We start from the raw sequence: 17,775 nt of genomic DNA on the forward strand, positions 1-17,775 counted from the left end.
CAACCCTGGGGCGATAAATAACACTTGATAGGATTTCTTTGAAGAAGTCTCCCAATTAGTCCGGGGCCGTTGACACATGTTCACGAGACGACCTGTACATTTATCGCCTATCCTTGTACAATAGACGGAGGGAGTGATAGAAATGGAAAAATCTTCGGCTAAAGTACGATTCTCTCAGCTACTCAGCGTCCAGAAGCGCCACAAACCACCTACCGTCGTCCGAAGCGCTAATAGTACAAATGACCAATTGGTGTACGATATGTATTTCTTCTTTTCTCCATTCGCAAGACGATGAGGCGTCATGAGATAAAGCTTACGTGCAACCGATGATGCGAGAGTCATTACTTAGTGTCGCTGGACAGGTATCAGGTAGCGATCTTGCTTCTTGAAAGGTATTCAATGTTGTATGATACTAAAAGATTGTGTGAGGTACTTTTTAATAGCCTTGGCCACTGATATTTTTTGTCGGAAAATGACAAGATGACTATAAAGATCAAAACAACAAGATTCCGGCAATTATATAAGTTTTATTTTTGTGCACTTAAAAGGAGCACTCTTTCTCACAATATTGTTTTTTTTTTAGTTTGATATTACATAATTTACATGTTTGACTTAAATAAACAATGGGGATATTAACAGGCTTTGCTAATTAGTAGTCATGTGTTATGGGTAAAGGATTTTTTACTACTACCACTAATTAACGAAGCCCATGCTCATAGCTAAGTTTATTTACAACGACAGCGAGACATAGCTTGGTCATGGTATTGATGTTCTTTTGTGTCCTCCAAGAGAGGTACTCTGGTATACGACCGAAAAGGAGTAGTTGTATAAGGAGCTGTATTCATCGATTGGTTAAATGATAAAACGTGTACATATTCTCTTCCAATATTCCAATTTTACTACAACATTATAGTAGAGTGAGGTCAAACGAATTTTTTAAAATCAAATATATTTCACTTTGCGTCCGAGTAACTTATTGGAGAGTCTGAAACATAACGACATACCATTAATTTTTTACATATAACTGTTTCTAAGGATTCAAGTATGTGCCATTTTTATAATACTCGTAAGACGTCCGTCTACAAACCATAAAAAACTATCTCTTTAAAAGGGTTTTTCCTAATATTACTATCACATAAATGAGACAAATATTAAAAAACGTCTTTAAAAGGCAACTGGTTAGCTGGGGATATAAACCAAGGATGTCTGAATTAATCATCATGATATCTCTATGTTATAACAAAAATGGACACAAAAGTGAAAATCATATTAGGTACTTGAAACTAAGATAACCTGATGACAAAACAAGGACCTCTCATGGCAAATCGAATAAGAAGCACTAATAAGAATGTCACATAATAACAGAACATTTTTCATAAAATTTCACAAGTTCACAAGACGCACACAGGAAAGGACACACCTTACGAAACCCAGTTACGGCGCGAGTTATCACTAAGCTGGCATAGTTTATATATTTACAACCAATAACAAACACACATTTACACATGGCAATAATCTGTGTCAACCCAAACCAGACCCAAACCTGCAAGACAATTTATTCAAGGCTATTTTACAAATTGCGTGAACGTAATCGAATACAGCAACACCGCTCAACTAATGATCAAACACATAAAATATCATATGAACGACTCACTGTGACTATACATTTGTAAAAAATTAAATTCTCAAAAATGTCTAATCAACGAAAGACAGAGACTAGACTTGTCATTATAAGTACGTGAAGGACCCATCTTTAACACCCTCAGTACGAACTTTGAATGGGGGTTTTACCAAGATGGACCCTTTCAAAAAACAAAAAAAAATTAATATGACACAGATATATGATCTTCTCATCTCTGTCCAGGTGAATTATATTTACCTGTACATTTAACACTGATATGTTTGTCGCTAATAGATACAACCTCTCAGGTGACACTGTGTACCAGCCCACGAGTCCATCCGACTTAATTAACAAATCTCCACAGAATAACGTACGCCAGATGGACAAATTTAGAGGCTATAATGCTGTGGCGGGCACAATCCTGACACACAGCCCAAAACGGCGATAGGAGCTAGCTAGCGTAACTCCTGCGGGTGTTTACTTGAAGGGGATGCGATAGTGGCATTTTGAGTTAGCTCTAATTGAGAAAAATGCCGAAGAACGATAGTATGATATAAACCAAACAAACTTTTTCAATGCTAATCAATATGTGTATTATTTCTTATAACACCAGAACAAACACGAGCGTCAATACACACTACCTCAATATCTTAACATAGAGAACCACTAGGTTAAATAATATAGTGTCATCAATTGCTATTTAAGTATGTTCTCTAATTTCTCTCTGTGCGCACTCTTCTATCCACTAAAAACCACGTGGCGTTCGCTTTATATTAAGATGATTATATAGATCCTAAGGATTTTTGGTCTCGAAAATGCATCCTTGATGCGAACACGACAGGACGCGTGAACAATGTAGTGTAATAAGGTCGACGCTTAGGTTATCTGGGCAAGTAACAAGACGTTGGAGCTTTTGCTATGCCGTTAGTGTACGACAACCGATGACGTTGGGTAGCCGAACGACTGATTTTCCGTTAATATCCGCACGGCGCAGCCTTTGATGTACGCCATGTTAGTTGCGAAGGCAGTTACACCGTCCTTACTTTTCTGAGAATGCGGTCCAATTCATGAGTTGTTTTTCTTTTATAAACAAAAATTTTAGAAATATCTTCCTAAATATACCGTCCCATTAAAGCCAGTACTAAACGTTGTGAAATTTATATTAACTTTAACATTGGTGTTTCCGTTGGACTCGATTCCCGAATTCGTCAAGCCAAGGATTTTAGAAGTGAGACTCCTATACGGTCCTTGGTCTAGCGTTACGCGTGGTGTTTCAGTAGGGTAATAGAGTAAACGTTTCTTTTCTCCTTATAAAGCCTTGATGATACTTTTTCTGACGATGCTGGGAAACAAAATGGGGGTGGTTTCAGTACCAAGTATTTAGGAATTGGCATATATAATACATTCATCTTTGACATTATATATATATACATCATTGACACAAACACGCCCATATTGCAAGTCAGCACTTTTAGGAGATTCATGTAACAGTACATCCGGGTACTCGGTAGATACAGTACACATTTAACATTTTTATTTATGATAAAATGGTGCGTAAGTTCCGATAACTATTAGGCCTAACATCAAGTTCAAAAAGGTGGTTTAAACAAAAGTACGGAACACGATTAACATATATTACATAGGATTTATGAAACATTTATAATACCGTGGATATATTTAAAGGATTTTGTGTAGTCAAAAAAGATAATTTTTTTTAGTTTATGCTGAAATGTGCTTTATTAGAACCGTGTACAGGGTTGTAACAATTCTGAAAATTTTGCACTAGCCCCAAGGGCTAGTACATCAATTTTTCACTAGCCCTGATCAGAAGTCTACTAAGCCCTATGTTTTGTTAGTTTTTTATATTGGCAATTTTAACTCGATCTGGATTTTTTACAAACCTGTACAGAAACAAGTACAATCGAACAGTGTGGTTAAATACCTTCTGCTAAATAAAATACGCTCAGAATGCTAATCACAATAACCAATGTCTCGAATTTAAAAAAATTCTTGAGTCAAAATATTGACATAGGGGTGACATCAATGCGTGTCACATGAAAAAAATTCCACTTATATTTAAAATTTCTCTCTCTTTATGTCGAATTATATTTACAGTCATTTACTTATTCGCTGTTGTAAATAATAAACCTAATCTGTATATGATACTACCCAAAAGTTTGCAAAGTTTGATTGACTTCCAAAGAAATTTTACGCCGAAAATTGAAAAGAAATTCTTGATACAGCATCAAATATATTTATTGCTGTTTTACCCATCTTACACCACGGGTTGATGAAAGCTAGCAGTAAATAGTACCTGTTCATTACGAATAACTGTAAAAAAATCATTTTAATTGAAGTGACTGTTTTAAAAAGACTTACGATATTTTATACACTATTTTTCAATGCGATCATATGTGTATGATTTTTAACACCAAAAAACTTTACAGCTATCTAATAATTTAATGAATTTGATATATGTTTATACATTCGTAGTGGTATGTCAATTTTAATGCACTCAATAATGCCATATATATGATTTTTTTACAAGAACTACACAAAATCAGCTAATTTTACAATTTATGAATTAGTAATATATTTTTGTAAATGATTATGTAATTTCTTACTGAAGATTTTTTTTAAAGATTCGCTTTATTATGGAGAAGATAATATGATACTCATAAAATACACCATGAATACGAAACCATAGACGTTAGTGAGGTGAAAAAGTCAAACGCTGGTTTTGGGCAATTTATACGACGTAGGAGCTTTGCGTTTGTGTACTGAGTGGGTGACGTTTGGTCGACGACTGATTTTTCCGTTGATATCCGCCGGCGCAGCCTTTGATGTATTTTAATGGGTGCGAGGGTTACCGTCTTACTTCCTGAAGCGTCATTTCACAGAGTTGTACGTTTGAATTTTTTAACAAAAATTTAAGACATATCTTCTAAATCTTCCGTCACTAATTGAAAATGCAATGAAACTAAACGTTGTGAAATTTTATTAACATTTACATTGGTGTTTCGTTGGACTCGATTTCCCGGTTCCTACATGTCTAGCGTAAGCGTTACGCGTGGGTTTAGTAGGGTAAAGAGACAGTTCTCACTTATAAATCCTTGATGATACTTTTGACGATGTTGGGATAACAAAATGGGGGTGTTTTCAGTACCAAGTATTTATGAATTGGCATATATAATACATTCACTTGACTTATATATATATACGTTTGCTTATATATTAATCAATTGACACACACACGCCATATTGCAAGTCAGCAATTTTAGGAGATTCACGTAACATTAAAGCATCCCGTGGTACTCGGTATAAACAGTATCACAATTAACATTTTTATAAATTGATAACATATGGTGCGTTATGTCCGAAAACTATCAGGCCTAAATCGTAAATGTTCAAAAAGTTTGTTAAATAAAATATACGGAACAACGATTACAGTATATACATAGGAATTTATAAGCAATTTATACATTCCATGATATATTTTAAGATGATATGTGCAGTCAAAAATGATGAATTTTCAGTTTTATGCTGGAAATGGCTTTTTATTAGGTTGACCGTGTAGAAATCCCACTCCGTGCCGCGCGCGACCGGAATAACCTGTAAACCGCCGATTATCGAGGTCATAATTTTCTGACCGCCCGGCCCGATTATGCATATTTTCTATTCTAGCCTTAAACCGTGTGACGTCACAATAGTCCGTGGCTTATGTATTGCTGTACTTTAACTGATGTGCTATCACTTACATCGACGGTCACAGGAAAAGCCGATAAAAGATTTTTTTTATGATTACTTTTGAGTGAAGTTAATCGTACAATAACTTTGTCTCGAATATAAATAACTAAAAGAGTGAAATTCGATGTTTCAAATACTCTAATTTATGCTCTAATAGCAGGTATCTTCGTGTAATTATGAAAGAAAATCCACACAGAAATAAAAGTTTCCGATTTTTTGTCGAGGAGTTCAGCAACGAATACGCTTTAATTAAATAATATTTTCCTGTAGTCTGTATCTTTGATACATTGTGAATTGCAAAGTTTGTGACTGTAGAATGAAATTTTACGTAACAATTGAAGAAATTCTTGATTAAAGCATCAAGGATATGATGCTTGACATACGTACACACCGATGATTTATCATTACAAACATTGTGTTGTGTGTTGCTAACCGAATAAATCGAGATACATTTATTACAATACCGTAAAACGTTTCAACATGTGGTAGAAAGAATTTACTTTCGATATTATAAAAGATCTAAATATTGAGATATTAAGCAAAACAAACTATTTTTTCAGACCGTGCGGTCGCTTTCAATTTTTAATCGATATACTAGTAGATACACCGACATTATAGATATATAATTAGCCATGCCTTTGGTTTGATGGTTATGTAATACCTTGACCAGGATGTTATTTACCTGTACACAACGCCATTCATCGAACTCACCTGTAATTACCTGGCCGCGGGCAATTTGCTATTCGGTGGACTATATCGGGTATTTGCTATTGTCTTACTGTCAATCAGGTTAGGACATCCGTTAATTGGATTGTGATTTGAATTATGGAAACCCCGTACATCTATGCTCTAGGTTTTTTTTTTTATTGTCACCTCCATTTTTAGAATGAAGATGTAAAAGCAAATGGAAATAAAATATACCTGATCATACCTAGGAATACATATTACATACACATATATATATATGTCGTACGCAGGTAAAACAAAAATGGAAGGTGACTTATTCAGAAACAAAAATGGTTCTAAGAACTAGTTCAACTAAAGGTTTAACCTTAAAAATTATTCCAGTCTAGACTGTAATTACGGAATCGTGGCATATAGCAATCTCCAGTAATTTCTAAGGTATTAGTAAAAATTCTAAGCATGTATTTTCACCGTTTCGAATCTTAATGTACATGTATAGTCATACAAGAAGGGTTACAACATTATCACACTAAATATACTTATTTAAATATCACTTAGTATATTTTTAAAAAGGTACAAGATATTATATCTATTTTTAATGCCTGTATACGAATAATTTCAATTTTCATTTGAACACTGTATGTGGTTACTTTTTGGATTATACGATAAATGTTCATATATCATACTATTAAATCTCGGTATGATATACAAAACGGTCGACAATGAATATACTATTAAGGATTTAGTATAATTTTGAAATAATGAATTTAAATCTACACTTAAACTGTAATATAGGAACATATATCAGAAATACCATTGATGTATTTCTGCTTTTTAGTAAACGTTATGGATAAAGTTTCAAAGGCAACAATATAGATATACATATTATTTTCGGTATAAGTTCGGTACTGTAACTCCAATATCACATAACTGATAACCGTCCACATTTTATTTTTACTCAAAAACGGTGCCGTGTTTGCATCATATCGTTATAGCAGAAGTTTGAATGAAATAAAAAACACGGATTCTAGATATATTCATGCTAAATTTTGGGATTTTACTCGTAAAAAGATTAGTGTTACATTATACTTTTTTTTTATTACACTGAAATTTACATCATATGCTATCTAAATCTCAGTCCAGACTGATCCGAACATCATTTTGATATCGCTATCAAATTGGACTGATTATCTAATCTAAAGTTAAATATATGCTTGTTTGAATTTTTGAAGTGGTGTAAATGGAATGTTTTGAAACTGAAAATATCTACATCATAAAGCTAGAATAACCATTTACTCGAAAAAACTCAAATTGTAGATCTAACGTATACGTATATATGCTGTATACATGTATAGTACTAGGCTTACCTTGCGTCACGGCTCGCGCGCCCGCACACGTCTCGATGTAAGCGACGAAATGGTGTTAATATAAACGCAGAAACATTGAATATAAACGCACGAGAAACATTGAATATAAACGCAGAAATAAGTAAATACTGGAATTACATGCAACAAAGTACATCAAATATTACCAGAATATGATATCAGTCGTTTTATGTATATCAAATCAATTCAGCAAACCTGAAAAGCAGATCATTAGTATAGTACTCGTACAACTCTTAATCAGCATATTTACAATTAAAGGTCAACATCACATTTACAAAAAATATCTTTCAAAACGTCTGTAAATAACAAATTATATTTTATTTTCCCCGTGTATTTCATGTGCATAAATGGCATATTCTTTCACGTTTACTCGAACATTACACCATCTTCCAGTCTCAATTGGAATTTTTAAATTTGATGTAAGCGACGAAATTTGTTAATATTAGCGCAGAAACATTGAATAATTTTATAAGATACATTGAAAATAAACGCAGAAACTCTTAATTCTATCGCCGAAAGATAATTTGCCCTCATGAGGAATTTTCGCAACGGAAAAGTTTGATTCCCAACCATATCCGACAATAGCAATAAAACTGATCCGTGTTTCATAAAAACTTTTTCAAAAACTATTAATTTTGTATGATACCCATTAATATTCGGCCGTCACGTCACGACCCACGGCGGACATCAAAAAAATATTAAAAACGTCGTAAATGAAAAAAATGATTTAATTTATTTTAAAAAAAACGATCTTATTTTAATATCGTCAACAATTCAAATTTGTGAGAAAAATATACATACATGTAATTGCACATAATCAAACACATAATTTGTTTGTCATAGTTAATCCCCGTGTATATACACATATTTTACACATAACCTAGACAGTTATTCATTTTTTGTTACCGCTCGTATCGGAACTCTTCCGAAAAAAGGTGCAAAATGCAATAGCTCAAATGACGAGACGCGGGAAAGAAAACAACAAAAGATAGGAGAATAGGATAATGAGGATATATGTATTTTTAAAGGGGAAAAGAGAATTGTAAACATAATTATTTTACAGGTACAATCGGCTGGCGGCTGTACGTTACTGTAAGTCTCGTTTCACAAGGTAAAGTTTACCTGTGTAAGCCGTGTGTGTGCTCGGCCGTCACGGCTCGAAAAATCCCGCTCGATGTAAGCGACGAAATGTGTTAATATTAGCGCAGAAACATTGAATATAAACGCAGAAACACTGAATATAAACGCAGAAACTCTTAATTCTATCGCCGAATCTGTTAATTTCACCGTCGCATCGGAAAAGTTTGGCGATTCCCAACCTCCGACAATGTAGCAATAAATACCGTTCTGTATATATGTCAGCTTTTTAAAAATAAGCTATAAATAAAATATGATCACATTATTCACACATAAATTTATTCTACCCTGCACTAGTGTAAAACTATAAATGTAAAGAAACTCTTGTCAATGGAGTTATATATAGTAACTGAAGTAATTTTATATGTATTCAATGAGTGAATACAATCAATTATATACTGTCTCAAGTTGTGTGTCCCTCTAAGTTCTCCATAATTCCTCATATAATTAAGTAAATGTGTAATTTCAGAATCCTAAACGATGATCCACCCCCCAAAAAACAGCAATTCTCACATGACCCTAACCATTTAATCCTTGACCCAATTTAAGTATTGTATGCATCTTTCCATGCATGCCACCCTAGATACCATATCTTATAACTCTGAACCTCCTAGCTAATGGTGACTCACCTTAAAACACATCTTCATGTGATTATGTTTTTTATAATTCTATTGTCTCTTACCCAGGGTTTTTGCCAGCTCTTTTTGGAAAAGGACGCAAAGCAAAATTTGGTAAATTATCATCAATGTTTTTTCAAAATTGGGAAAAAATAAAAAGTATAAAATTCAACTTTGAAAAGTTTTAGAAAAAAATTATGATTTTTTGCAAAATGCCTTCAACTTTTACAAGATATTTATATTATTGTTGCAGCTTTTAACATCATTTGGGGGTTTTACCTTAACTTTACCACAATTGGGAAATTGTTGACTGAATTTGGGAAAATACAGTGCTATTTTGCAATTTGGAATGAGTACTTTTACTGGACCCTACAAAGGCCTGGCAAAAACCCTGTTACCACTGATGTAACCTTCCCCTATAGCTAGATAATCAATAAAATAGTTAGATAGGTTCAGGATAATTGAAAATAGTTGATAATTTATGTTGGCCATTAAAGACACTTATTGCACTCATATCATTTTTGTATACCTCTTGACTTGCGGTCTAGTCCTTTAACCTTTTTTTTATATATAATCCACCCCTATATGGTGACCAAGTGGGACCTATATTACCACCAACCCTCCACCTCTGGGTTGCTACAAAGTAGTTTGAATTCCATGTTGAACAGTTGCCAGGTACCGTTGGTTGTTGGTTTTTCTCCGAATACTCTGGCTTTAATTTCCTCAACAAATAAACTTGGCATCTCCTTACAATAAATTAATAAAATCCAATTAACCTCCATGTATCCTCGACACCTGTTTCATATTACATCATAGATATGATAGATTGATAATGCCCCAATTTTTATATTTAGCCCATATGTATACTTTTACTGTCTATCAATACATATGTATTCAAAACCTCTAATTTTGTAGAAAAAGACTGATAAAGTCGAAAGTAAAAGAAAAACTACATTGCTCTGTTGCTAGTTAGAATAAAGTATATATACTATTACTTTTACGATGACCTCTGTCTCAAATAGCATTCAAAATGATGTTTAAAGCTTTTCAGTAAAATTTACAGTATATATATAAAACCTGGTAAAACCGTGTCGTCTGGAAAATCCTGTTGATATTACTTCTTTGACCCTTATATAAAACCTGGTATATATAGATATGTACATGACAGTCAGTGTAAAATACAAACACAAGGAACGTTGGCTAATCAATGTTGATGAATAGACTTTGTGTGTGTTGGTTCTTTGTGGAAGCACTAGGCAAATATATAGGAACTACAATAGTAGTAAGACCATAACATGACCAGGGAAAAAATCAATAAATACTGCCAACCAACAGCACAGTTACTGAGGGATCATTACAAGTGCTGCAGAGGATAATTAATTAATCCTTATGTATATATATGTTGACATTTACTCAAAATTCAAATCTTTTGAGAGTATGGTGCAGAAAGAGATGACTAGCAATCAAACTCTGAACTATAGAAGTGATAAAGCTGAAACAACAGAAAGGTTTAACATTACGTCATGGACTTCTACCATAAAATAATCTTACGTTATACTCAATACAAACAAGTATCTTTTACATTTTATTCTGTGTGGTATGAGACCAAACTTTAGCAAATTCTTTTGTTATCCCTATTTTGCCAGATTGAGTGAAAACCCCTATACAACTTATCTATGATGGCTAGTTATAGGATTAAACACAGTAGTGGTTTCAAATGAGAGTCAATGAAAGGCTTACAGCAGCTGGGTTATCATTTATGTAATGATCAAATTTGAAAGTTCAGGAGTATTAAGTATTATTTTTGTAGCATCACAGCTGGTTTACAGCAGATTTAAAAGACATCTTATATTAACTCAAGTCTTTGATAACCCATGGAATATGTAAGTTATAAACAGACCAGGGCATCCAGTAGGATCAAAATCTGAAGAGTCAGTGACCCTTGGCTGTAAAATCCTGAGGGTCAAATCAAATTCCTGAGGGTCAAAATATTAAACTTAAGGGTCAATTATTAATCGCGTTAAAATTCAGTTATATTTAAATATTAAATTTTATAACCAATAACATTGATAATGGTTAAAAAGGTAATATGACTTATAATGTTTCTATAGAATAAGTAAAAAAATGATAATAATATCAATTATTATATAAAATATTGATTAACTTCAGTTTGCATGTAAATATTTTAATTTTTTAATTATATTTGATTATCTAAATTCTGGAATATTTAAAGGACATTTTTTAGCTTCTGATCATAAATATATTATTTAATCAACAACATCATTTTATTAAAAAAAAAAAGAGATTTTTTACAAAAAAAAAAAAAAGTCTGTTTTATAAATCATAGTTACGACTGCTATTTTTTGTTTGAAATCAAATGTTATTAATTCAACTGTATTTCTAAAACGATCTTTTAACAATAGAGAAATTGTTTTTATTTATTTTGTGTTGCGTTTCCACGTCAAACCACTTTTCATATTTGCCGCCAAAAACAAATTAGAAACTGTAACAGGAACGATTTACGCTTCTCACACCCCAACACTGATGCTTTGTGGGTAATGTACATGTAGGGTTATTCAGGTTAACAACAAAATGGCTACTGCAGCATGCATCAAACTAGTCATATCTACGATCTCATCTCTGTTGTATACCTGCTTACAAGTTATATAACATTAATGTATTGCAATTGGAATCTAATATAGCTATGATTAAAATGTGATTGCTGATAAGAATGTGCAGTTTTAGCGGATTGGAGGTGGGTAGGTACTCAGTACAGGTGTGACTTCTTTACCTGTGCTCCAATTAGCAAATTAAGATCGGCCTATGTCACAGTTGAGTGAATCTTTTAATTGGCTTGGGGTATTCTACCAATTAGTGTCACTGACCCTTGCTAATATACACTTTATTGGGGGCTGGGCATCACATAATACACACATACACAACTCTGATGGGCAGTGGTAGTAAAAATGTGAAGCGTCAGATTGACGCACGGCATGCAAAGATCGTGCGTCAAAATAAATTTTGCTGCGTCAATGACGCGAGGTCTCGGGTTAATGGATGCCCTGCCCATCTGTCTTTGATAACCCATGGAATATGTATGTGATCATAAACCCATCGACCTTAGATTTACAAATAACTTTGATTTTCCAACATGTTTCTTAAAACTTTTTTACAATTGAGTCATTTGAATTGAAATAATTGATATTATTACGGCATATATACAATGATCTGCACTCAAAATTACAGCACTGCACATTCATCAGTCTGGTATATATTATAATCTTACAGATAGTCTCCTAAAATAAAATTGAATTAAGATTACAGTTGTGCAAGAACTCCTGGCAGAAGAAATTCACTAAAGCTAATTTATAAGTTGTGTTAATATCAATCCAAAAATTACTGTAATTAATGCAGGTTAATCAATGCCATTCAGCAGAAAGTTGTAAAGCTAGTAATATAGTGCAGTAACAGTCGGGAAAAAGGGTGATGTTTAGTCTAGCTGGACAGGCACTGTACTTATCCCAAGGAACCCTTCACAAACTCCACATCAAGGATTTCGTCTTTCTCAGACAAGCTTGTTTAATGTATCCTGTTCACTAAAATCTCATATTCTTTTTTTATAACAAAATTTTTCCTTTTTAGGACTCAAATGCCACAATTCATTATTTTCATTATACGTAATTTACTTTTACACCTCATGATTATACCATTTGTTATATCTATATATAGTACCTTGTGCATATTTTCAAGATTTTGTGAATATATACATCAATTAAAAAGGTGATCTGTAAGCCTTTTAGTAATTCTAAACTTTGTAATTTACAAATCCCATGCTACATATTCATAATATTGAAATATATATATATCTTATGTGAAATATAATGTTGTGTAATTCAATTATTAATGAAGTGTGATCAATAAAGAAAAAAAATATAGCATGCATTTTAAATTTCAATATGAATGTACAAAAAGCAGTATTCAGTCATTTAAAGCAAACTTTAGTGTTGTTAGTTTATGCATGCTTTTTGTTTGATAAATTTATCAACACATCTATCAAATATATATTCATCTCCCATTATAAACAATACAGATCTATCATCTGTATAGTTATATTGTGAAGAGATGATTTATGAAGTATAAATTATTTCCATTTTACCAAAATCAAATTCCTCAAATAATAATCGTATTATAATCAGTGAGATCATGCAGCTGTCACTATTTAGTCTCTTAAGCTTTCGGACAAATTGACCTGTGGTATATGTGGAGGGCTGTAGGCAGGATAACTACAATACCTGGAGGTGGGGGCTGGGCTCCAGGGGGAGCTTGGCCATAGTAATAAGGCTGGCCAGGAGGTCCAGCCGGAGGCTGACCAGGCTGGGCTGGCTGAGGAGGTGGTGGCTGTTGACCAGGCTGCTGTGTCACTGGATCCATAGGTTTTTGATCAGCCATATTTCTATTTGTTGCTGCAAAATTGAGAAAATGATTATTCTTTTTAAAATTATTTTTGTTGATACAATGACAAGACATGTGGAAAAAGAGAATGTTTTCATGTTGATGATAGTAAAACAAACCGCTTTTTTTGTTTTGTTTGGTGGTTTAGAGTTCTTATAAATATTAAAAAATAAAAATGATTCAAACATTTGGCTTACATGTACATGAATGAGTGAAGTATAACTATAAATGTTACATATTATATAATATAAGATGTACATTAAAAATATTCGATTAACAAGTTATTTCGAAATTCTTAAAAGAACATTCTAACCTCATCAACCTGAAAGCTATACTGTGGGGGATCCTATGTATATAGCTATACAAGTACTCTCCTAAAGCTCAGAATAGAACTCGTGATTTGGAAAAAAATCATTGTTTTGCATCACATGAAACACATTCTATGCACAAAAATTATTTTCACACCATCAGCAGCTCCAAACATTCGGATGTCTAGACGCAGTAGACCATGCAGTAGTCTTGAGGAAATTTTTGCCAGTTAAACCTGATTGTGATAACGCCCGATTTGGGCTAAATTACATTATAGATGCCATATTCAAATTGTAACACCTCCACTGAAAGATAATGAAACCGTTGCATCTTAATGATAAAACATGTCACATTTACAGTCATTCATGTAAAATGTGTAAATGAATAACTGAGAAAGATTTCAAATGCCCTTCCCCTAGACTGGCCAGAGTGAACTTGCAAAACTTTTACTTTTACAAGTACACATGTACAGTAAATCTCACTTGAAATGACATCACAAAAATTCACATAACATGTAATTATGATGGATATCTGCACCTTACCTCTAAATCTAACGTTCATATCTGTACATATATCACATATTAATTTAAATCTATTACTTCCTAAACCGTACTCAATGTACTTCAATTTTGATTCTTCTCTTCCGGGCTCTTGTTTACAACTGGAAATGACGAAGTTGTTTCAAATACTTACTTTTATAAGCAGAGGAGTTGAAGAAAAGAAAATATCAAAGCTAAAATATGTTTACAAATCAGCTAACAACACGTATAACTTGAAAATACATGACAGTTTCTCATGCAATGATGTGATATATGAAAAACCCTTGGCCTATTTCGAAATAGGCCCATGATCATGATCAGTTCAAGTATAAACAAAACACGACAACCGGATAACACCCTTTACAAAACTGTGAACTAAAACACTTATTTTAAATAAGCATTAACTAGATGAAATTAACTATGTGGCTTACAAAATGAAATTTTAGAAACAGGTCTGATAAAATAAGCTTTAAACTTTGTATTCTACAGCAAAACTTACCTGAAACTGATCGGCAGGACTTGAAGTCGAGTGTAGCTGTACTCACTCAACCGGAGAATTTAGTCATTGTTATACTAAAGCTTGACAATATATGTCCCTTACAAGCGTCTAAATGAATGGATAATGTGTGTTGTCTGGTTAGTCGCTAGGGTATTCCGCTAAGACGTAAAAAGCTCAGCTCATTTAAGACAAATCGAAAATACACTAAGATCGCGATCAGTTGCATCGATGATTTATATACATGGGTCCATTACACAAAATTATGTACTATTGTGTAACAACTTGTATACAATGTCGAAATATATAGGGTTGGTCCACAGGGCCTCGTTACTAATGATTTTTTTTTTTTATTAATTAACGTCCTATTAACAGCTATGGTCATGTAAGGACGGCCTCCCATGTATGAGGTGCGTTGCGTGTATGTTGTGCGAGATGCGTGTTTCGGGAGACTGCGGTATATTCATGTTGTGTCTTTTTGTATAGTGGAACTGTTGTCCTTTTTAAAGTGCTATATCACTGAAGCATGCCGCCGAAGACACCAAGCAACACACCCCACCCGGTCACATTATACTGACAACGGGCGAACCAGTCGTCCCACTCCCTATATGCTGAGCGCGTTAAACAGGAGCAGAAACTACCACTTTTATAGACTTTGGTGTGTCTCGGCCAGGGGACAGAACTCAGAGCCTTCCTCACAGGGGCGAACGCTCAACTCAAGGCCAAAAGTGAGGCGGTGCCAAGGGAGGCATTAGGAAGGATAAAGTCAGTTAGGAAGGAGAGAAAAGATAAGATCCTAAATTTAGTCGCCTTTTACGATCATGCAATAGGGGCAGCAGGTACAATTCTAACGCCCTACCTGTAGGGCCCAGTAATGATGGTATATATCATTATTAGTAACAATGTATGTAAATAGAAGTGACCTATCTTATATATATATCATTATTAGTAACGAGGCCCTGTGGTTGGTCCCAACACCGAGGGAAGGAGTTTTGACTGAAAAGGCATGAAACGACTGTTTTGTTACCTGAACCGCAGTCTTAAACTTATCTCTGAGCTTCATGGTGAGAAAGACTTTCGCCGAAAGAATATCGGCATTTGGGTCGATCCGGCGCGCCATTTTTTTTTTTTTTTTTTTTTCCTAAATTGATTTTTCTGAAATCATCACTGCGCCAGTAATTTTTACATATGTAACGTTAGCTGTATCGAGTTATTTTTGCTGTGATTCTTTACTAGCTATATTTGTAAAGAAGACCACTGGGAAGTAAATTCTACAAACATTCATACTTAGACCAAACACCTCATTAGGAAATTATGGCTTTAATCTCTTGTGTATTTGGTCAAAACGGCAAAATTCCCTACAATCCAGTATTTTGTCAATAAGGTATCTATAATTAAGTGACAAAAGCTTTCCGAAAATCTATATGAGAAAAAAAGTTTAATACAAGAAAATTTTGACATTTCAGAGGTGTGAACCCTTTAAAACCTTTACTATTCATTGATATAACATATCCGATTCCTTGTATGATCTAATATCGACACTGTTCTTGTCAGGTGCTGTCGATGTTGTCAAAGAAATATGTTAATTCTGGTCGTAGTTAAGATCCAAATAATAGTAAGAACATAACCTAAGATATGGGAATTGTATTGATATAAGTATATGTACCATAATTTGTTGACGAAATTTTTGATATTTTTTCTTCGGTAGAAACCCAATCTACAGTAAGATTTGATGAATTAAACCACAGGTTTACGACGCGCAAAAAAAAAAAAAAAAAAAAAATACTGAGTATTTGGAAAATACTGAGTATTTTTAGTATTTTTTTCCGCGTATGGAAAATAATGTCCGTCCGATTAAAATTTCTATGACTTCATAAAACCAAAAGATATTAAAATTAACGCTTATAATTTAATTGTAGTAATTCAGTGAAGTACTAATCATGCCTTAATTGTCAGGTTTTTGCTATTTTTTATACAATAAAACAAATTCAGTATCAAAACTCTTTTCTCGAGGTGTAGAAATCAACTGTTTCTGACCTCTAGCCTCGGTTTGTAGCCGATTGGTCCCAACACCAGAGAGAAAGGGTTTTGGCTGTTAACTGATATGAAAAAACTTTTTTGTTACCTGATTTTTGTAATAAAGACTATCGATGAAAGAACATTATTGAAGTGACGCCATCAATTAATTATGACGTATGTAAAAGTTCCTCGCAGGATAACGGTCCGACTATTAACCGGTCAATAGTTTCTTATGATTTGTATAGTTGAAACGGGTTTTAAGGAATTTCATGTAAAAAGCAGTCGAAATTACTTTATTTAAATTTGTTTAGGGAGTCTATTAACAAATTAGTTTGGTCAATGACTTAACCGCTTTTAAAATTTCCCGCGAAAAGTTCTTCGTGTATGACGTCATAATCCCGACGTAAAATTCTTTCGGGTTGTGCAAACATAACTTCGAACCAATAGAAATGAGTGTATCATATAAAAATGAATTATTTTCATTTTCTTTTGGGTTTATGAATCATATTTCGCGTCTATATGAAAAACGTCCTTCCGTAGGCCTATATTGTCTATGACTTCATAAATCAAAAGGAAATTTGAATAGTGCTTATAATTCGGTTGTAATAACTCAGTAAGGTAACTAATCACACATTTATCATCGTGCTTATACTATTTACAGAAACAGAACAAAATTAATTTACATAAGTGTAGTTCTGGCACAATGATACCTTATTCAATAGTTTACATTTGGCCATTGACTGTGCCGCATTTAGAATTTCGTGGTAAA

At 33.5% G+C, this 17,775-nt stretch overlaps 1 protein-coding gene across 5 annotated transcripts in view; it reads right to left on the reverse strand.

The window, feature by feature from the left end:
• Nucleotides 1-15,075, reverse strand: part of LOC138317250 (phospholipid scramblase 2-like) — a 69,998-nt gene extending 54,923 nt beyond the window's left edge. For 2 of the 5 annotated variants that reach the window (XR_011207748.1, XM_069258803.1), the window contains exons 1-2: nucleotides 14,991-15,074; nucleotides 13,484-13,654 (exon numbers count right to left, since the gene is read on the reverse strand). Coding sequence is in view for 4 of the 5 variants with exons in the window: in XM_069258803.1 (XP_069114904.1) it covers nucleotides 13,484-13,640 (157 nt within the window). In the remaining variant the exon portion in view is untranslated. Of the gene's footprint in view, nucleotides 1-13,483; nucleotides 13,655-14,645; nucleotides 14,671-14,990 lie in introns of those variants that run through there. The other 3 variants (XM_069258823.1, XM_069258811.1, XM_069258831.1) reach the window with 3 other exon arrangements.
• Between the last annotated feature and the right edge of the window lie 2,700 nt (nucleotides 15,076-17,775).

Source organism: Argopecten irradians, chromosome 1 (assembly GCF_041381155.1).
Source record: "Argopecten irradians isolate NY chromosome 1, Ai_NY, whole genome shotgun sequence".
Lineage (NCBI taxonomy): Eukaryota > Metazoa > Mollusca > Bivalvia > Pectinida > Pectinidae > Argopecten > Argopecten irradians.